At 46.0% G+C, this 22,532-nt stretch overlaps 2 protein-coding genes across 3 annotated transcripts in view; both read right to left on the bottom strand.

The window, feature by feature from the left end:
• Positions 1–1,532: 1,532 nt before the first annotated feature.
• Positions 1,533–6,001, bottom strand: LOC130194191 (complement C1q tumor necrosis factor-related protein 7). The gene is made up of 3 exons (XM_056415086.1): positions 5,917–6,001; positions 4,300–4,548; positions 1,533–2,374 (listed from the first exon to the last, which is right to left on the bottom strand). Exons 1-3 carry the CDS (start codon positions 5,921–5,923, stop codon positions 1,746–1,748), a joined length of 885 nt encoding a protein of 294 aa, XP_056271061.1. The 5' UTR covers positions 5,924–6,001; the 3' UTR covers positions 1,533–1,745.
• A 793-nt stretch (positions 6,002–6,794) lies between these two features.
• Positions 6,795–22,532, bottom strand: part of cpeb2 (cytoplasmic polyadenylation element binding protein 2) — a 21,237-nt gene continuing 5,499 nt past the window's right edge. Inside the window, exons 5-12 of one of the 2 annotated variants that reach the window (XM_056415083.1) lie at positions 21,923–21,946; positions 21,432–21,590; positions 21,230–21,319; positions 20,935–21,053; positions 20,707–20,821; positions 13,673–13,854; positions 11,889–12,160; positions 6,795–6,815 (exon numbers count right to left, since the gene is read on the bottom strand). In XM_056415083.1, coding sequence (XP_056271058.1) covers positions 11,933–12,160; positions 13,673–13,854; positions 20,707–20,821; positions 20,935–21,053; positions 21,230–21,319; positions 21,432–21,590; positions 21,923–21,946 — 917 coding nt within the window. In that variant the 3' untranslated portion in view covers positions 6,795–6,815; positions 11,889–11,932. Of the gene's footprint in view, positions 6,816–11,280; positions 12,161–13,672; positions 13,855–20,706; positions 20,822–20,934; positions 21,054–21,229; positions 21,320–21,431; positions 21,591–21,922; positions 21,947–22,532 lie in introns of those variants that run through there. The other variant, XM_056415084.1, reaches the window with a different exon arrangement.

Raw genomic sequence — 22,532 nt, forward strand, 5'->3', positions numbered from 1 at the left:
CCCTGTGCCCAAGAATGCTTCTCCAGCATGTATGAATGACTACCGACCGGTGGCCCTCACCTCGGTGGTCATGAAATGCTGAGAGGCTGATAAAGGACTACATCTGCGCCTTCCTCCCTTCCTCCATGGACCCGCTGCAGTTTGCTTATCGCCCAAACAGATCCACAGATGATGCTGTCTCCCAGGTACTGCACACCACACTCTCTCATCTGGACAGCCAGAGGGGGGGCTATGTGAGACTGCTGTTCATTGATTATAGTTCAGCTTTCAACACCATAGTCCCTCCAGACTGGCCGGCAAGCTGATTGAGCTGGGACTGAACACCCCCCTGTGTGCTTGGATCCTGGACTTCCTGACCGCCAGGCCACAGGTGGTCAGGGTGGGCAGACACACCTCCAAATCCCTCACCCTGAACACAGGATCCCCAGGGTTGCGTCCTCAGCCCCTACTGTACTCCCTGTACACACATGACTGTGTGGCCAGGTTCAGCTCCAACACCATCATCAAGTTTGCGGATGACACAGTGGTGGTGGGCCTGATCTCCGACAACGACGAGAAGGCCTACCTGGAGGAAGTTGCTGATCTGTCACTCTGGTGCCAGGACAACAGCCTCATCATGAATGTCACCAAAACTAAGGAGCTGATTGTGGACTTTAGGAGGGCACAACAACAGAGGACGTACTCACCACTGGGGATTAACGGGACTACTGTGGAGAGGGTGAGCGGGTATAAATACCTGGGAGTCCACATCACCGAGGATCTGACATGGTCAACAAACACAGACACTCTGGTGAGAAAGGCAAGGCAGCGCCTCTACCACCTCAGGCAGCTGAGGAAATTTAAAGTTTCCCAGAGGATCCTTCAGTCCTTCTACTCTGGTGCTGTAGAGAGCGTCCTGACAGGAAGCATCACAGCCTGGTTTGGCAACTGCTCCGCTCAGGACAGGAAGGCTCTGCAGAGAGTAGTGCGTTCGGCTGAACGCACTATTGGAACTACACTCCCCACCCTGCAGGACTTGTACACCAGGAGGTGCAGAACCAGAGCCGGCAGGATCATGAAGGATCCTCACCACCCCAACAACAGACTGTTTCAGCTGCTGCGGTCAGGCAGGCGCCTCCGTAGTCACGCTGCAAGAACAGAGAGACTGAGACGGAGTTTCTTTCCTCAGGCCATCAGGACTGTGAACTCCGACCTCACCAGGACCCCCACATAGACCCACACAACTGCCCCTCTTAGGCACACACACACACACACACACACACTTACTGTAAATATTGTGTTGTTTTTTATTTGTAAATAGTGTGTACTTGTTGCCCTTGCACATTCCTGCTGAGCATTGCCACTTTCATTTCACTGCACACCCTGTGTGTGTATGTGACAAATAAAACATCTTGAATCTTGAATCTAGTAGAGGGTAACCGTAACCCTCCAGAGTAGTAGAGTGTAACTTTGACCCTTTTGACATATCATAATTAAAAAATATCTTTCTCTCACCCATCTTTGTTTCACCTATTTAAAAAGAGAAGACGCTCTAGCTGTCGACGATGTTTATTCAAGTTATTAGTGATCCAACTCCAAAACAAATACATAAGAAACGTCTTCTAGCTCAATCAAATAATATAATTTAAAATCAGTAGATAGGTCTCTATATCAATAAACATAACTACCGGGACACACAGATGTATACAAATATAGTTTGACCACATGTTGAATAAAGACTCAAAACAGTGACGAGCAGAGTGTGTTTATGAGTACTCCTCTGCCAGCGTGTCGAAGTAGTTTGTGTCGGCGTAGAGCAGGAAGCCGGAGAACAGGCTGTCGGACCAGGCGGGGTCGCTGAACAGGCCGTTCTGGTCGTGGAAGAAGATCTCCAGCCAAACTTCGTCCTCCGGGTTCAGGAAGATGGCGGTGGCCCCGGACGCCACGTCGTGGTTCCCCGTGTTGGCGTCGTAGGTCTTGATGCGGTACTCCCCGTTGTGCACCAGCGCGATGGCCAGGTGCTTGTTGGCCAGCGTGATGTCGTAGGAGAAGTAGTAGATGCCCGGGTAGGCGCACAGGAACTTGCCCGTCAGCGGGCTGTAGTGCCCGCCCTCGTCGAACAGCACCTTGTTGAACTTGATGGGGGTCTTCTCCGCCGGGTAGCTGCTGGTGATGCCCACCGAGAAGGCCGACTTGGGCAGCAGGGTGCCGCACTTGCAGGTTCCCGCGGTCCCGCGTGGTCCCCTCTGGCCCCGGTCCCCTTTGTCTCCGGCGCCGCCGGGTGTCCCGGGGGGGCCCACGACGCCGCCCGGCCCCCCGGGGCCTCGTTTGCCGGCGGGGCCGCGGTCGCCTCGGCCTCCGATCTTCCCCGTCGGGCCGACTTTGCCCTTCACACCTATAACACACGAAAATAAATTATGAATGTGTAATGTTGGGATCATCAGAGAAGAAGGAAATAAATCTTTGGGAGTCGACGGCGGGGGACAACGATAACATCGACGCCCGAACCAGAACCGACAGTCTCCGTCTACGCAGAGAGGTCTCGTTCCATCCATGAGACCTGAGAGGTGTCACTCCAACAACTCGTGGGTGTCTCGTCTTTCACGGATTACTTATCTTCATATACTTATTTTTTGGGGGAGAGAGAGAGAGAGAGAGGTTGTTGTTGAGTTTATGTGCATTTTAAGTTTCTTCTGGTTAAGGACTGATGGTTGTAATTTGATACGCAGCATTTCCTTTTACTTTTCTTAACATTTGTTCACTGCCACAAGCATGATCTCACATCTGTACCGCATGCCGGCTACATCTGTGCTAACGGCTTTAGTTTTGTGAAAACCTATTGACCAGTCGATGACAGGACTCTATATTGTCTTGAATTACAATCGACGAACTTTGCAGAGAGGTTCTTCACACATTGGGCTGTTACTTGGTCGAGGTTTAAAGCTGCAGCTGCATCATTTCAGAAAGATAATCATCCTGGAAATGCTTCTTTTCTCTTCTTGAACCTAAATCTTATACATCTTCGCTGTGTGCCATCTTCATTTCCTCTGAACCAGTGACACGTATCCTGATATCTACACATCTGGACACACCTCACAGAGTTCCCTTTAATACAACACCAACATCATTCTAATACACGACGTGTTTGCAGAGATATCCTCTTTTTTTAGTTTGGGTATGCCACTTTTGAGCGGAGGCCTAAAGCTACGTGTTTTACTTGCTTTCTTACTTCTTGAAGAACAAAGCGTCCCCGTGTGGTGGTCTCCGGCTCGGGTCCAACAGGATCACCGCTGACAACCTTCCAAAACAGGGTTCCCCGGGCGGGGCTTCACCTCCATAGAATGCATCACTCGCTGCCGGATGAATCAACATCTATTCTGCAAGCGGTCCGAGTCGACTCGAATCCGCCCAGCGCTGAGTCACCGCTGGAACGCCGCCATCTTGACATTTGAACCGCACGATGTTGAACTGGATTCATCCCAAACTATTTAATATCCAGAGGGTGAAATCCCCCGAGACGTACGGGGGGACACCAGCGTTACGGCTCACGCTGAGCCTGGGCATGGAACAGGGTTCTGCTGCAGGAGAGGAGACGTCTTCCACGTCGTTAAACTCCTGAACACTTCTGATGAAACTCAATCTTTACTGAAGGAACCGGGATCGTTGGAAAAAGAGATTTTGTTGTATTTTTTGCTCCATAACTCGTCAGATTTTACGACTTTGTCTGTTTGCGTCCGTCAAAGACGTTTCTGTGATGGACAGTTGTCCCTTTTTAAAGAGTTGTCATTGATAACAACATGGAGGAGACAGTTGTATTTAGATTAGATTAGATTCAACTTTATTGTCATTACACAGAGTAAAAGTACTGGTGCAACGAAATGCAGTTAGCATCTAACCAGAAGTGCAAAGCAGAAGAGTGCAGAGTATGTGCAAATGGTCAAATGAATATAGATAAAAGTGCAGATGTGACATCGATATGTGTGAAGTGCAGGTGACGGTGGCAGTAGAGGTTATGAAGTTATAGATGAGGTAGGAGACATGATAAGATATAAATACTATGAACATGGACAACAATATTAAATAAATGATCAATGTGTGTCTGTTGACAGTATTTGTGATTCATGGAGAGATAAAGAGACACATGACCTCCCTCCCATGGGACTCACATGTCAACATGAAACAATAAGGAACATGGAAACGTCCAAACTAATTGTCCTCATGTCTGAATGACGTGGGGAGTCGCCGTGTGTTTGGTTCCGGCCCAGGGGGCGTGACCTTCGTCTCGTGATGATCTATAGAAGCAGATTCTCTCTGAGTTACCTTCGCCTCCCTTCTCTGCTCGCTCTCCCTTCCTGCCGTCTCGGCCGTCTCTTCCCGGGACGCCGACGTTCCCGTCCGTCCCCGGTGGCCCACCGGGCCCGGGCCGGCCGGCGGAGCCCGGCGCCCCGGGCACGCTGCAGACCAGACGGGGTGGCGGCGCCGCCTTCAGCCGGGCCCGGGCCTCGAGGCGCTGGCCCGAGACCCGGAGGAGAAGACACACGGCGGCCAGCAGCACCAGCAGCTTCACGTCTGAAGAGAGGGAGAAGAGGAAGAAGAAGAAGAGGAAGAAGAAGAAGAAGAAGAAGAAGGAATGAAGCTGGCTCTGAGTCCGATCCCACCGGCCCCCCCGACCCCCCGACCCCCTGACTCTGTTCCTCTCCTTATTTAATCTCATTATTTAAGGTGGCTATATTTCATAACATTGTGTCATCCCCAGAGCTCTCAGCTCGAGGCCAGATGGACTCCATAAAGTTCTCATCCTCACAGACCGACCAATCCGTGGCCTCCGACTCGTTTCATATCATTTTAGAGACACACATTCCTGAGTGATGATGTAACATCGAGTCATTCCTGCGTCAGCGGGGAGCGTAACCCTGAAGCACGCTCACGTTTCAGGGAGAGCAACATGGCGGACGTCATGAAGCTCGTGAGATGGTTTCATCTTGGGGAGTTTGGCCAAACGCCGCACACAAAAATGATTCATGGATTTATTGATAGGTTTCTGTCTGTCAGATCTAGAAACACTGAAACATTGAAAACATGAATCACTGAAACATGTGACATTATAAGACAAACGATGTGCTGACGGGACAGTAAACACAAGGAGATGAACAGGAAGGACACACACGCACACACACACACACACACACAAACACACGCACACACACACACACACAAACACACACCCACACACACGCACACACACACAAACACACACACACACACACACACGCGCACACACACACACGGTGTGAGGTCCTGTGAGAGAGAAGCCCCGCCCACCAGCGATGACGTCATTGTTGGTAAAGTGTCTATAATTACACTAAAGTAAACTAGAGTAAATAAAACATGTATTTGTCTACTTTAGTTTGCGTCTGTAGATTTCTCCTAAAGTCACCGTTACATAACGCCTCATTTGCATATTTAAACACGAGGTCATGATTTGACCCTGTAACAATAACTCCTCTTTATGTCATTTATTCTCAGTAAAAACACGAGACTAGTGAAACAATACTACGAGCAAATTAGCAGATATTTAACAATCATTAAATGCATTAATAATAATAATGTATGCATTTAATACGATAATGCACCATTTGCATATGTAAACATATATCTCCAGAAAACATGTATATTAGATATCGAGTTATTTTCTCAATAAAAGTAATTTATTGGAGCCATTTCATGGCCAACAATGAAAATAAAGCTATTTCTGATTCTCGTGTCTCCGTCTGCGTCCGTTGAGAACAATGGCCGCGGCTCCGGCCTCCAGCTGTGATGAGCTCAGGCAGGTGGTTGGCTCCTCCAGCCGGGAGCAGCACCGACTCCTCTTCACGTTCTCCGAGTCCGAAGCGAGGTTCTCCGGGGGAGAACCAGCGCGTGCAGCGGAGCTCTTACCCAACATCTGGTAGACGTTCCTCAGCGCGACGCCTTCCGTCCGCTCGTGGGAATCGACCCCTCGGTGAACATGTCGTGTGTTCGGGTCTCGGCTGCTGACGCTGTTCTACAGCAGCAGTCTGGACTCGCTCCATCCAACTCTCCCTCCTCCTCCTCCTCCTCCTCTAATCCACTCCCTTCTCTTCTCATGTGCAAACAGACTCCATGAGGTCATGGATCAGGATTCCTGAGATATGAGGCACGGCTGTTCTATGAAATGTCAGATTTAATGAATGGAAGAAGTCAATTGTGCCTCTTTGACCTCAGAGTTCCTCACACTGACCTTTAGGGGGAGCCAGAAGGTCTTGAGGCACGACTTCTATTATGTATATATAATGTATAAAATATATTATTTTATATTTTAATTTGTACATAATATATATATATATATATATATAATATTTTATTTTTATATTAAATTTGTTTCAGAAATATCTCTATAAATAAATATATGTATATATAAATTGATATATAAAATGTATATATATATATTTTTTACATATGTATATATATATAAATAAAATGGAAATTCCTATAAATAAATACATATATTTATATATAGATCAAAAACCTGTTATATAACATTTAGAAAATCATGAATTACAACATGCTAAACCCAAAATATTGAGGTAAGATAATGTAAATGTTTGTAATGGTATTCATTTATCGTAATTCATAATATTAAAAAAGGCGATTTTTTTTTCCAGATAAACAATAATGTGTATGACAATGAATTATATAATTATGGTAGCTGTGTTTTTCTGTATTTACATCCTTCACTTGAGGCATTGTTTCAGGTTCATAAACATATGTCGTTCAGTAAGTGGTGCAGCAGCCGGTTGTGTCCAAACAGAATGGGTCTTTATTCAGGAAGTGAAAGAAAGAAAACAAACAAACAAAAGATTGTAATCAACACCCCATTTAAATACAAAACACAAATAAAAATAAACATGATATTCATTTTGCATATCAAAGATCCGTTCAGTAATAATTACAATCCAAACACCTCATAAACCACTTTTGTGAATCTATACACAAACTCTTGATTTAGAAATGTGTCACTTTTACGATTGAAATTACAAATATTTAGCTTTTAAAAATAATTAAAACTCAAAATAATATCTCAGCAATTAGCATCTTCATCTCATAATATAGTGAATTAACCACATCAAAATACAAAAAAGGTTTGAAAAGAAAAATGATTCAAAGAACCTTGCGACTAAAAAACCGAAATAAAACGTCGGGATAAAACAAGATGAAACGAAAATAGAAATATGCATGAAAAAGTCTCTCCGTTTGTTAGCAAAAAACACTATCCCAAAATAACTACAATCATTTACAATCAGTACAAAGATATCTGGATTTAAAAATAGTTGCAATGAAAAAACAGGGGGTTTTACATTTTTTTCTGACAGTAAAAAATGACACCGTGGATCAGAAATCTGCAAAATATGCAATGAAAAAAATAAATCTGCATTAAAAAGGTTCACGCTGTAGTTCTTTGTAGTTTTTTATACAAACATTAGAAACAGTATTGCACGTCACAACACAGATTTGAGGTTAGTCAGCCTTTCAAAATGTGTTATATTCAAGTTTCAGGGCGGCTCGCCGCCACCGGGGAGAATCTCAAGTGTCTTCCAAGAAAATGATAAAACCTTCATGTTTCCTTCCGATGATCAAAACAAGAGTCGACCGCGTACGGCAAAAAACTACGTGATTCTTTGTCTTTGAACACAGCGTCTGGACATAATTAGCAAAAGAGAAGGTGTGGGGGGGAATAAATTGTATTTAATTGTCCTGTTTAAATAGAAAAATACAATACAAATCAAATAGGATTTTTTTTTGTCTACAAAAATAGTGAAATAAATATGATTTTTAAAATTTATTACAAAAACAAAGACGCGTACGGAAACAAAGTAACAGTGTTAAACATAGAAAATAGAACCTCACAAAAACAGCACGAGTCAAGTGTTACAGGCGACGATATCAACCATGTTCATGAGGACTGAAGGGGGGGGGGGGGGGCTCGTTCTATAAAGAGTAACTAGACCCCAGAGTTTAGCCACGTCTTTGACTCCGTTAGCAGCTGGTTAGCTAGCTAGCTGCTTATTCAACACATGCTGCGGTTACAGAGCATTTAAAGCCCCACGTGAACCACTGGGCTACGTTGCTTTAGCATTTAGCGTAGCGTTACTGTTTTAAAATTAACGTTCACGACAGCCGTTATACGTTCAACTAGCTCATGCTAATCGCTAGTATGCTATTGTTATGCTTATGGTTCGGTGAGATTGCTGTAAACTGGTTGAGATGAGCATGAACTCATAGAAACGTGTGTTTATGCTAGAAATTTGCCAAGCAGAAAACCTCCGCGGTTAAGAAGTTAAGCTCATGCGGAAGTGCCCAAAGTTGCAGTTCCTCAAACAGCCACAAGAGGCTCCAAAAAGCAAGTCGATTCCCATAGAGCTCAATTTAAAAATGCTCAACTTTACATCAGAAATAAACATGTTTACAGCTACAACACACGGTTTGGGTCGCCTTTTTTTATACAACTCAGCAGTTTAAATTAAATGAAGGCTTAAAGTCAGGCATAATAAAGGGGCGTGGCCTCTTTCAGCGACAGGTAGGTGTCGTCTCCGGTCGCTAGCTGCTAGCCAAGACGCCCACGTCGAGTCTCACAACGGCTCTTTACGGAGACTACGTCCATGTTACGTAGTCGGGAGATTAGCATTAGCATAGGCTAACCAAAAGCTGACTGTGTACGTCACCTGACCCCAGATCAGCCAATAGCAAAAGGTTTCAATTAGTGGAGGGTGATAAGTATTCATATTATATCGAATTAAATTTGTACCTGAATCCATAAACAACGCATATTGTTTTAGTAATCGTGGTTTTGGGGGTTTCGTTACTCTTTAGCATTCTGACCCCCCCCCCCCCGTCCTCACAACATCCAAAGTACATTAGAATATATTATAAAATATTGTGTTCCTGCTCTCCTCCTCCGGAACAAAGATAACTTCAGACCACTGCTTCACATCTTAAGTCATCAAGAGAAAATAAAAACGTGATCAAATCTTTTGTAGGATAATAAATAATGTGGAGAATCCACGTTTGCACTTAAAGTCACGTAAGAGGGGTGGACAAGAAATAAAGTGGGGATATATAAAAGTAGTGCATAATATATATATATATTATTAAAACATCAAAGGGCACGTGAAGGTAAGTAGTTGACACAAACTAATAAAAAGTAATAAGAGTCTCAGTTTCATGACGTAACAGAACACAGCTGGACGACGACGACGAGGACGGGAAGAAACGCCACGACACACATGTACACACACATGTACACACACATGTACACACACATGTACACACACACACATGTACACACACATGTACACACACATGTACACACACATGTACACACACATGTACACACACATGTACACACACATGTACACACACATGTACACACATGTACACACACATGTACACACATGTACACACATGTACACACACATGTACACACATGTACACACACATGTACACACATGTACACACACATGTACACACACATGTACACACATGTACACACACATGTACACACACATGTACACACATGTACACACATACACACATGTACACACATGTACACACATGTACACACACATGTACACACACATGTACACACACATGTACACACATGTACACACATGTACACACACATGTACACACATGTACACACATGTACACACATGTACACACATGTACACACACATGTACACACACATGTACACACATGTACACACACATGTACACACATGTACACACATGTACACACATGTACACACACACATGTACACACACATGTACACACATGTACACACATGTACACACACATGTACACACACATGTACACACCTGTACACACATGTACACACACATGTACACACCTGTACACACACATGTACACACATGTACACACACATGTACACACACATGTACACACACCTGTACACATGTACACACACCTGGACACACACATGTACACACATGTACACACACATGTACACACATGTACACACACATGTACACACCTGTACACACACATGTACACACACATGTACACACCTGTACACACACATGTACACACACATGTACACACATGTACACACACATGTACACACACATGTACACACACATGTACACACACATGTACACACATGTACACACCTGTACACACACATGTACACGCCTGTACACACATGTACACACACCTGTACACACACATGTACACACACATGTACACACCTGTACACACATGTACACACACATGTACACACACCTGGACACACACATGTACACACACATGTACACACACATGTACACACACATGTACACACATGTACACACCTGTACACACACATGTACATGTCTGTACACACATGTACACACACCTGTACACACCTGTACACACACATGTACACACCTGTACACACATGTACACACACATGTACACACCTGTACACACACATGTACACACACATGTACACACACATGTACACACCTGTACACACATGTACACACACATGTACACACACATGTACACACATGTACACACACATGTACACACCGCTGTCCTCACATAAAGATTGTGCCGAGATTAAGCGTTGTCTTTGTTGTTGTTTGTATTAAAGAGTCATTTAACTTCCGTTTCTCGCGGTCGACGCCGTTTTTTCTTTTTGTCCGCAGAGGCGGAGCCAAAACCCCTGCCGAGCTCCCGGACCACGCGCAGGTGAGGTGGCTCCTTAGATCCTCCTCCGGGTAACGAAACCAGAGCCTCAGGCTACACAACAGTCACACGGCACGGAGGACGACACACACACACACACACACACCACCGGACGTCACGACGGCGTCCACCACAACGCCACAACGCCACCTCCCTGGACCGGTTAGTATGTAAACAGATAAAAACACCAACGCATGCAAGTTTAAATACGCTTTTCTTCTTCTCTTCCTTTGACTCCTGTAATAGGTGCTCATGCTACTTTGTCTTTAATTAAGATTTCAGTGGTTTGTTTTTTGTATATTTCTCATTCTAGCCTGCATGCTACTTGTGGAGCTAGCTCTTCGTCATGGTGCGTTCTGCATTTCAGTTCGACGTGATTCTGGTTCATACATTAAATATAATACCTACACATCTACTCAGATTCATGTACGTACATCAGTTACATGTATTTATAGCATATATAGCAGCAAAGCTTCCTCAAACAGCTCCTCGAGTATAAAGGTTGAATACGGTCAGCGAAAACCAGGTTTTCAGGGTGAGCGTGAGAATAATTTAGCTTTTAATAAAACACTCTAAGAAGAAGAAGGTCGCCCACGGCAACGCACAAATAAATAAATTTAGTTTTGTGTCAATTTGAGGCTTCCTATCATTTATTTTTGCTACCTTTGGTTAATAAACCGGGGCGACTTCAGAGAATCAGGGTTGTTTTCCTTCTTCCCAGAAACAAGTGTGTGCACTAGAGACACACACACACACACCTACTTGTAATCGCGGCCCCGTGAGGACCTTGACTCAGAGGTGTCGCGTGGGGACACCACTTTCACACAGACACACACAAACACATCCACACACAGCCACACCTGGTGGCTATAGCAGCAGACAACCATGCACAAAAAAATAATAATTCCCATATCTATTAAATCTCACATAATAATAAAAAAAACCTACAAAAATCTCTCTCTCTTTTTCCTTCTTATTTTCTAAATTTCCTCCTAGAAAAGATGAAAGTACCACAAAAGAGTTGTCGGAGCCTGAGATGTGAGGGGGAGTTTTGGTGAAAAACTGAGGCTTTTGGTGTTTGGCTGCTACAAAAGATATATATATATATATATCTATATAGTATATCCTGTATAGTGTTACGTACTGGATTATACTGATAGCTTAGCTTTCTGTCCCCTCTGACTGTCTCTAGTTCCAGCGGAAGTGGATCTGGCGCGGCCGGTCCGCCCCCTCTTTGACCAGCGGCTTGTGGAACTCGCGGCCGGCCCGGCTGTGGATGTTGGCCCAGCAGAACTCGCAGTAGTACTGGAGGCAGGTGACGTTGGCGCAGAAGAACGGAGCGAACTTCCCCCCGCAGCGCGCGCCCTGACACTCGTCACACAGCTGGTCGTCCAGGACGTAGGGCTTCACCTCCACCTGCACACACGCACACGCACACGCACACACGCACACACGCACACACGTTAAAGGGAAGATATACATACAAACAGAAAGAAGAAGGTTCAGAACCTCGGGTTCTGAAAAGTGAACACAAAGCTGCATTCTCTCTCCTGAACACCAGGGGACGACTCCTCTGGTTGTATAGAAGTCTCTGCTTCAAGTCTCCTCTTCTCTCTGTACACAAATTCTCTCGGCTCTGTCATTCGTTCGCATGGCTTCTCCTACCATAGCTATGCTGATGACACCCAACTGATCTTCTCGTTTCCACCGTCTGAAACACGGGTGGCGGCGCGAATCTCTGCCTGTCTGACCGACATCTCTCAGTGGATGTCTGCTCACCACCTGAAGATCAACCCTGACAAGACCGAGCTACTATTCCTTCCAGGGAAAGGCTCCCCCACCCACGACCTGACTATCACCTTCAACAGCTCTGTATTGGCCCCTACCCTGACTGCCAGGAACCTCGGGGTGACACTAGACAGTCAACTCTCCCGGACAGCCAACATCACTGCGACAGCGCGTTCCTGTAGGTCCATGCTGCACAACATCAGGAGAATACGGCCTCTTCTTACTCAGAAGGCGGCACAGGTTCTGGTCCAGGCTCTGGTCATCTCACACCTAGACTACTGCAACTCCCTCCTGGCTGGTCTACCTGCTAAGGCCATCCGACCTCTGCAGCTCATCCAGAATGCAGCAGCTCGACTGGTCTTCAGTCTCCCGAAATTCACCCACACCACTCCGCTCCTCCGCTCTCTCCACTGGTTACCGGTGGCTGCTCGCATCCGCTTCAAAACACTGGTCCTGGCGTACCGTGCTCTAGACGGATCGGGCCCCGTCTACATCCGGGATATGGTCACACCGTACACCCCGGCACGTTCGCTCCGCTCGGCAACAGCCAATCGACTTGTGCCTCCTGCACCTCGAGCTAATCACTCGAAATCCAGACTGTTTGCTGTCCTGGCTCCTCAGTGGTGGAACGAGCTCCCCACTGACATCAGGACAGCAGAAAGTCTCTACATCTTCCGTCGGAGACTGAAAACACACCTTTTCCGACTATATCTGGATTAAAACACAGATTAGCACTTCAGTGGCACTTAAATAGCACTTACTTATGGTACTTTTGTAGTTCGACTATGTTGAGGAAATGTTACTTCCTGTATTCTTGTTGTTCTTAGTTTGTACTCTAGGTTGAAATGCACTTATTGTAAGTCGCTTTGGATAAAAGCGTCTGCTAAATGACATGTAATGTAATGTAATGTGTTAAAGATGCAGTCTCTCTCCTGACCACCAGGGGGCTCCTCTGGTTGTATATAAGTCTCTGCTTCATGTGTTGAAGCTGCATTCTCTCTCCTGAACACCAGGGGGCAACTCCTCTGGTTGTATAGAAGTCTATGCTTCATGTGTTAAAGCTGCATTCTCTCTCCTGAACACCAGGGGGCGACTCCTCTGGTTGTATAGAAGTCCAGGGTTCATGCGTTACAGCCGTACCCGCTTGTCGATGTCTCCGTGCTGCAGCTGGACGAATCGGGCGCTGATGGCGGCGATGTAACTCTGCTGATTGGAGAAGGCCACTCGCCCCGCCCCCTTCGGGTACTTGAGCTCCGGGTCGGTATCGATGCCGGCGTAACAGACTCCGCCGTAGAGACGGTCCATGATCATGGCGAGCTCAACTGGTCAGAGGAGGGAAACGCTGTAAGACTCATGTTGGGATATTTTAATATTTAATATCTCATTAGCATTTATTTAAGGTCACAAAATCCCACAGAAAGAACAGATATCCTTGATTCATGATCCATCATCTTATATTAAGGAGCTTGTAGAACCATATTACCCCACTAGAGAGCTTGTAGTTCCATGTTACCCCACAAGAGAGCTTGTAGTACCATATTACCCCACTAGAGAGCTTGTAGTACCATGTTACCCCACTACAGAGCTTGTAGTACCATATTACCCCACTAGAGAGCCTGTAGTACCATGTTACCCCACTAGAGAGCTTGTAGTACCATGTTACCCCACTAGAGAGCTTGTAGTACCATATTACCCCACGAGAGAGCTTACCCCACGAGAGAGCTTGTAGTACCATGTTACCCCACTAGAGAGCCTGTAGTACCATATTACCCCACGAGAGAGCTTGTAGTACCATATTACCCCACTAGAGAGCCTGCAGTACCATATTACCCCACTAGAGAGCTTGTAGTACCATGTTACCCCACTAGAGAGCCTGTAGTACCATATTACCCCACTAGAGAGCCTGTGGTACCATATTACCCCACTAGAGAGCTTGTAGTACCATGTTACCCCACTAGAGAGCCTGTAGTACCATATTACCCCACTAGAGAGCTTGTAGTACCATGTTACCCCACTAGAGAGCCTGTAGTACCATATTACCCCACTAGAGAGCTTGTAGTACCATATTACCCCACTAGAGAGCCTGTAGTACCATATTACCCCACTAGAGAGCCTGTAGTACCATATTACCCCACTAGAGAGCTTGTAGTACCATATTACCCCACTAGAGAGCTTGTAGTACCATGTTACCCCACTAGAGAGCCTGTAGTACCATATTACCCCACTAGAGAGCGTAGTGCCATATTACCCCACTAGAGAGCCTGTAGTACCATATTACCCCACTAGAGAGCTTGTAGTACCATATTACCCCACTAGAGAGCTTGTAGTACCATATTACCCCACTAGAGAGCTTGTAGTACCATATTACCCCACTAGAGAGCTTGTAGTACCATGTTACCCCACTAGAGAGCTTGTAGTACCATGTTACCCCACTAGAGAGCTTGTAGTACCATATTACCCCACTAGAGAGCTTGTAGTACCATATTACCCCACTAGAGAGCTTGTAGTACCATGTTACCCCACTAGAGAGCTTGTAGGACCATATTACCCCACTAGAGAGCTAGTCCCATATTACCCCACTAGAGAGCTTGTAGTACCATATTGCACCACTAGAGAGCTTGTAGTACCATATTACCCCACTAGAGAGCTTGTAGTACCATATTACCCCACTAGAGAGCTTGTAGTACCATGTTACCCCACTAGAGAGCTTGTAGTACCATATTACCCCACTAGAGAGCTTGTAGTACCATATTACCCACTAGAGAGCTTGTAGTACCATATTACCCCACTAGAGAGCTTGTAGTACCATATTACCCCACTAGAGCCTGTACCATATTACCCCACTAGAGAGCTTGTAGTACCATATTACCCCACTAGAGAGCTTGTAGTACCATATTACCCCACTAGAGAGCTTGTAGTACCATATTACCCCACTAGAGAGCTTGTAGTACCATATTACCCCACTAGAGAGCTTGTAGTACCATATTACCCCACTAGAGAGCTTGTAGTACCATATTACCCCACTAGAGAGCTTGTAGTACCATATTACCCCACTAGAGAGCTTGTGGTACCATGTTACCCCACTAGAGAGCTTGTAGTACCATATTACCCCACTAGAGAGCTTGTAGTACCATATTACCCCACTAGAGAGCCTGTAGTACCATATTACCCCACTAGAGAGCTTGTAGTACCATATTACCCCACTAGAGAGCTTGTAGTACCATGTTACCCCACTAGAGAGCTTGTAGTACCATATTACCCACTAGAGAGCCTGTAGTACCATGTTACCCCACTAGAGAGCTTGTAGTACCATGTTACCCCACTAGAGAGCTTGTAGTACCATATTACCCACTAGAGAGCTTGTAGTACCATATTACCCCACTAGAGAGCTTGTAGTACCATGTTACCCCACTAGAGAGCCTGTAGTACCATATTACCCCACTAGAGAGCTTGTAGTACCATATTACCCCACTAGAGAGCTTGTAGTACCATGTTACCCCACTAGAGAGCCTGTAGTACCATATTACCCCACTAGAGAGCTTGTAGTACCATATTACCCCACTAGAGAGCTTGTAGTACCATATTACCCCACTAGAGAGCTTGTAGTACCATGTTACCCCACTAGAGAGCCTGTAGTACCATGTTACCCCACTAGAGAGCCTGTAGTACCATATTACCCACTAGAGAGCGTGTAGTACCATATTACCCCACTAGAGAGCTTGTAGTACCATGTTACCCCACTAGAGAGCCTGTAGTACCATATTACCCACTAGAGAGCGTGTAGTACCATATTACCCCACTAGAGAGCTTGTAGTACCATGTTACCCCACTAGAGAGCCTGTAGTACCATGTTACCCACTAGAGAGCTTGTAGTACCATGTTACCCCACTAGAGAGCTTGTAGTACCATATTACCCCACTAGAGAGCTTGTAGTACCATGTTACCCACTAGAGAGCTTGTAGTACCATATTACCCCACTAGAGAGCTTGTAGTACCATGTTACCCCACTAGAGAGCTTGTAGTACCATATTACCCCACTAGAGAGCTTGTAGTACCATGTTACCCCACTAGAGAGCTTGTAGTACCATGTTACCCCACTAGAGAGCCTGTAGTACCATATTACCCCACTAGAGAGCCTGTAGTACCATGTTACCCCACTAGAGAGCCTGTAGTACCATGTTACCCCACTAGAGAGCTTGTAGTACCATGTTACCCCACTAGAGAGCTTGTAGTACCATGTTACCCCACTAGAGAGCCTGTAGTACCATGTTACCCCACTAGAGAGCCTGTCGTACCATGTTACCCCACTAGAGAGCCTGTGGTACCATGTTACCCCACTAGAGAGCCTGTAATACCATGTTCCCCCACTAGAGAGCTTAGTACCATGTTACCCCACTAGAGAGCTTGTAGTACCATGTTACCCACTAGAGAGCTTGTAGTACCATGTTACCCCACTAGAGAGCCTGTAGTACCATATTACCCCACTAGAGTGCCTGTAGTGCCATATTACCCCACTAGAGAGCTTGTGGTACCATGTTACCCACTAGAGAGCCTGTAGTACCATATTGCCCACTAGAGAGCTGTAGTACGATATTACCCCACTAGAGAGCCTGTAGTACCACATTACCCCACTAGAGCTTGTAGTACCATGTTACCCCACTAGAGAGCTTGTAGTTCCATATTACCCCACTAGAGAGCCTGTCGTACCACATTACCCCACTAGAGCTTGTAGTACCATGTTACCCCACTAGAGAGCTTGTAGTACCATATTACCCCACTAGAGAGCTTGTAGTACCATGTTACCCCACTAGAGAGCTTGTAATACCATGTTACCCCACTAGAGAGCTTGTAGTACCATGTTACCCCACTAGAGAGCTTGTAGTACCATATTACTCCACTAGAGAGCTTGTAGTACCATATTACTCCACTAGAGAGCTTGTAGTACCATGTTACACCACTAGAGAGCTTGTAGTACCATGTTACACCACTAGAGAGCTTGTAGTACCATGTTACCCCACTAGAGAGCTTGTAGTACCATATTACCCCACTAGAGAGCCTGTAGTACCATATTACCCCACTAGAGAGCTTGTAGTACCATATTACTCCACTAGAGAGCTTGTAGTACCATGTTACACCACTAGAGAGCTTGTAGTACCATGTTACCCCACTAGAGAGCTTGTAGTACCATATTACCCCACTAGAGAGCCTGTAGTACCATATTACCCCACTAGAGAGCCTGTAGTACCATATTGCCCCACTAGAGAGCTTGTAGTACCATATTACCCCACTAGAGAGCTTGTAGTACCATATTACCCCACTAGAGAGCCTGTAGTACCATATTACCCCACTAGAGAGCTTGTAGTACCATGTTACCCCACTAGAGAGCTTGTAGTACCATGTTACCCCACTAGAGAGCTTGTAGTACCATGTTACCCCACTAGAGAGCTTGTAGTACCATATTACCCCACTAGAGAGCCTGTAGTACCATATTACCCCACTAGAGAGCTTGTAGTACCATGTTACCCCACTAGAGAGCTTGTAGTACCATGTTACCCCACTAGAGCTCCTCTTCTATGGAACCAGCTTCCAATTTCAGTCCGGGAGGCAGACACAGTCACCTCGTTTAAGAGTAGACTTAAGACCTTCCTCTTTGACAGAGCTTATAGTTAGGGCTGAATCAGGTTCACCTGGTCCAGCCCCTTGATATGCTGCTATAGGCTTATAGCTGCCGGGGGACGTTTTAGGATGCACTGAGTACCTATCTCCTCTTTTTTTCTCTCCTTAAGGATGAATTTTCATCTCTCAATCACACGTTACTAACTCTGCTTTCTCCCCGGAGTCCTTTTGACTTCACGTCTCATGGGGTCATCGGACCCTATGAGACGACATAGATCCTATCTGCCTGATGGATCATTGAGGTCTGGGTCGTGGAATTCCTGCTCCTGACTACGCCACTGTCCTGTTGAGACTCCGCCTACTGTTGAGACTCCGCCCTCCTCCTCCCACCGCCATCTGCCTGATGGATCGTGGAGGTCTCCATCGTGGAATATGCCTACTATGAACTATTCATACACTCTGTCATATTCATTGAATGTATTTTAACTCTAAATCTGTCCTTCTGTACACATTACATCTATTGCATCTGTCCATCCTGGAGAGGGATCCTCCTCTGTTGCTCTCCTCCAGGTTTCTTCCCTTTTTTTCCCCCTGAAGGGTTATTTGGGAGTTTTTCCTGGTCCGATGTGAGGTTTTGGGGCAGGGATGTCTATGTGTACAGATTGTAAAGCACTCCGAGACAAATTTGTAATTTGTGAAATTGGGCTATACAAATAAACTGAATTGAATTGTAGTACCATATTGCCCCCCTAGAGAGCTTGTAGTACCATATTACCCCACTAGAGAGCTTGTAGTACCATATTACCCCACTAGAGAGCTTGTAGTACCATGTTACCCCACTAGAGAGCTTGTAGTACCATGTTACCCCACTAGAGAGCCTGTAGTACCATATTACCCCACTAGAGAGCTTGTAGTACCATATTACCCCACTAGAGAGCCTGTAGTACCATATTGCCCACTAGAGAGTGTGTAGGACAGGGGTCCCCAAACTTTTTCCTAAGAGGGCCACATAACGTTTGCCTTGTCTGCTGGAGGGCCAGCCGGGGGGGGGGGGGGGTGCTAGTGAGAATGTGCTCACCTGTGTGCGCGCATCACGGCTGATACGTGCAGACAGCATTTAACGGAGCGGAGCAGCGCGTGCGCTCTGATCGCTCTTTTAATGAAGTATCGATACTAAAAATATGCTAAATCACATCGTTTTTAACGTACGGGTACTTTGTTAGCATCGCTACACCGTGCAGCGTGACAGCAGCAGATGTAGCGGACTAACATTCAAGCTAACCTAACTTCCCAAACGCTGTGAACATCTAAACGCTGATTGGCCGAGACGCGACACGTCCCATCAAAGATGTTCTATTGCGAAGAGCACCACTCCACATTTTCTCCGCGTCTCACTGCAATCTCAACGGCAGCGGGCCAGGTGAAAAAAATAATAAATCGGAACGCGTCTCTGGTATTGTTCAGGGGGCCGGGCCAAATGGAGAGCTTGTAGTACCATATTACACCACTAGAGAGCTTGTAATACCATATTACCCCACTAGAGGGCTTGTAGTACCATATTACTCCACTAGAGAGCTTGTAGTACCATATTACCCCACTAGAGAGCTTGTAGTACCATATTACCCCACTAGAGAGCCTGTAGTACCATATTACCCCACTAGAGAGCTTGTAGTACCATATTACCCCACTAGAGAGCTTGTAGTACCATATTGCCCCACTAGAGGGCTTGTAGTACCATATTGCCCCACTAGAGAGCTTGTAGTACCATATTGCCCCACTAGAGAGCTTGTAGTACCATATTACCCCACTAGAGAGCCTGTAGTACCATATTACCCCACTAGAGAGCTTGTAGTACCATATTACCCCACTAGAGAGCTTGTAGTACCATATTACCCCACTAGAGAGCTTGTAGTACCATGTTATCCCACTAGAGAGCTTGTAGTACCATATTACCCCACTAGAGAGCTTGTAGTACCATATTACCCCACTAGAGAGCTTGTAGTACCATATTACCCCACTAGAGAGCTTGTAGTACCATGTTACCCCACTAGAAAGCTTGTAGTACCATATTGCCCCACTAGAGAGCCTGCAGTACCATATTACCCCACTAGAGAGCTTGTAGTACCATATTACCCCACTAGAGAGCTTGTAGTACCATGTTACCCCACTAGAAAGCTTGTAGTACCATATTGTCCCACTAGAGAGCCTGCAGTACCATATTACCCCACTAGAGAGCTTGTAGTACCATATTACCCCACTAGAGAGCTTGTAGTACCATATTACCCCACTAGAGAGCTTGTAGTACCATATTACCCCACTAGAGAGCTGCGCTCACTAAATGCGGGGCTACTTGTGGTTCCTAGAGTCTTAAAGTAGGAGGAGCCAGAGCCTTCAGGTACATTGAACTTCTCTCTTCTCTCCTCTCTCTTTATGGATGAATTCACATCTCTCTCTTTAAAAAGTTCATCAAAGAGCTTAAGAATGCGCGGTGCCATTTGAATGCAGGGATTTCTTTCTAAATAAAATACTCAATCATACAAAACAGTCGGTGTAGTTACTGGCTCTGAGGGGCCGGGGCACTCCGCCCACAAAGATGGTCTTGCGGGGGTCGAGCGGCTGAGAGCCGTCCATCACGAAGTCGCTGTCGCTCAGGTTCCACGGGCGAATTTGCACCTGAGGTCAAAGTCAAATTCACCTTTGAAAACTCTTTCTCTCTTTATTGAAGAGCACATGTGTGTGTGTGTGTGTGTGTGTGTGTGTTCAGTGTGCCCTGTAGCCAGACTCACAGGCTTGTCTTTGATGGTGGGGCTGGAGACGCACAGGTACAGCTTCCCATCCTCCTCCATGCAGGCTTCAATCAGGGCCTGCACCGAGCTCTCCTCCTGGAACAGCAGGAAGGCGTAACCTGGGACACACACACACACACAGACACACAGACACACACACACGTGAATAATAGATGAATGTCAAACGATGTCTTATTTATCAGAGTCGCAGCTCCACATTATTTCTCTCCATCTATTGGAGTCACTTTTCTCTGCCGTGACCTTTGACCCGGAGGCCCGCTGCCGGGCTCGGTACCTTTGGGGGGGAAGTAGGACTTGCTCTCCGCCTTGTGAGGCCAGTCCACCACCAGGTGGCCGAAGCGGCGGAAGCTGGAGGTTATTTCATCTGAAGAGGAAACAGAAGAGGTGAAGAACCAGGATGTTGTTCACGGTTCTGTGGAACGCAGAGCACAACAAGCTCCTCCCCCTTCCCCCTCCCCCCCCCGGCCCCCCCTCACCTTCGTCGATGTCGGGGGGCAGCCCCCCCACGAACACCTTGCGTGAGAAGCGCTCCCCGTTGTGGTGCGGGTAGCAGGGCCCGTGGCCCCCCGGTGCCCCCTGGTGGCCACGGCCGGCGTCCAGGAGATTATCATCGATGGGGAAGAGAGAGGAGCGGCCTGGAGGAGGGAGGGAAGGAAGGAAGGAAGGGAAGGAAAAGAAGGAAGGGAGGGAGGGAGGGAAGGGAAGGAAATGAAGGAAAGAAAGAAAGGAAAGAAGGAAGGGAAGGAAAGGAAGGAAATGAAGGAAAGAAAGAAAGGAAGGAAGAAAGGAAGAAAAAGGAAAGGAAGCAGAGCTGTGAATAACAGCGCTTGAGGTCTTCATGAGAGCGATAAGCTTCAGATGAACATGAAACACAACGAAGCTGCATCAACATGTTGTTGTTATGTTTGTTTTGATAGCCACATTTAACGAAACCAACAACAACAACAACCACCACCACAAGGGTTACCTCGACGTCTCCCGGAGCTCCTCGCTGCGTGAGGAAAGAGTTCAAGTTTCAGTCAAAGATTCATGAGACTTTGTCTTAGTGTCGCTCCACGAGTCACAAGACAGCCAGGAAGACGAGTGAGCCTCTGATGCTGAGTGGACTAACCCCTCTAAAGCTTTATAATATATAGTTTATATAATACATGAATGAGCCTCTGATGCTGAGTGGACTAACCCCTCCAAAGCTTTATAATATATAGTTTATATAATACATGAATGAGCCTCTGATGCTGAGTGGACTAACCCCTCTAAAGCTTTATAATATATAGTTTATATAATACATGAATGAGCCTCTGATGCTGAGTGGACTAACCCCTCCAAAGCTTTATAATATATAGTTTATATAATACATGAATGAGCCTCTGATGATGAGTGGACTAACCCCTCTAAAGCTTTATAATATATAGTTTATATAATACATGAATGAGCCTCTGATGCTGAGTGGACTAACCCCTCCAAAGCTTTATAATATATAGTTTATATAATACATGAATGAGCCTCTGATGCTGAGTGGACTAACCCCTCCAAAGCTTTATAATATATAGTTTATATAATACATGAATGAGCCTCTG

Source organism: Pseudoliparis swirei, chromosome 5 (genome assembly GCF_029220125.1).
Source record: "Pseudoliparis swirei isolate HS2019 ecotype Mariana Trench chromosome 5, NWPU_hadal_v1, whole genome shotgun sequence".
Taxonomy (NCBI): Eukaryota; Metazoa; Chordata; class Actinopteri; order Perciformes; family Liparidae; genus Pseudoliparis; species Pseudoliparis swirei.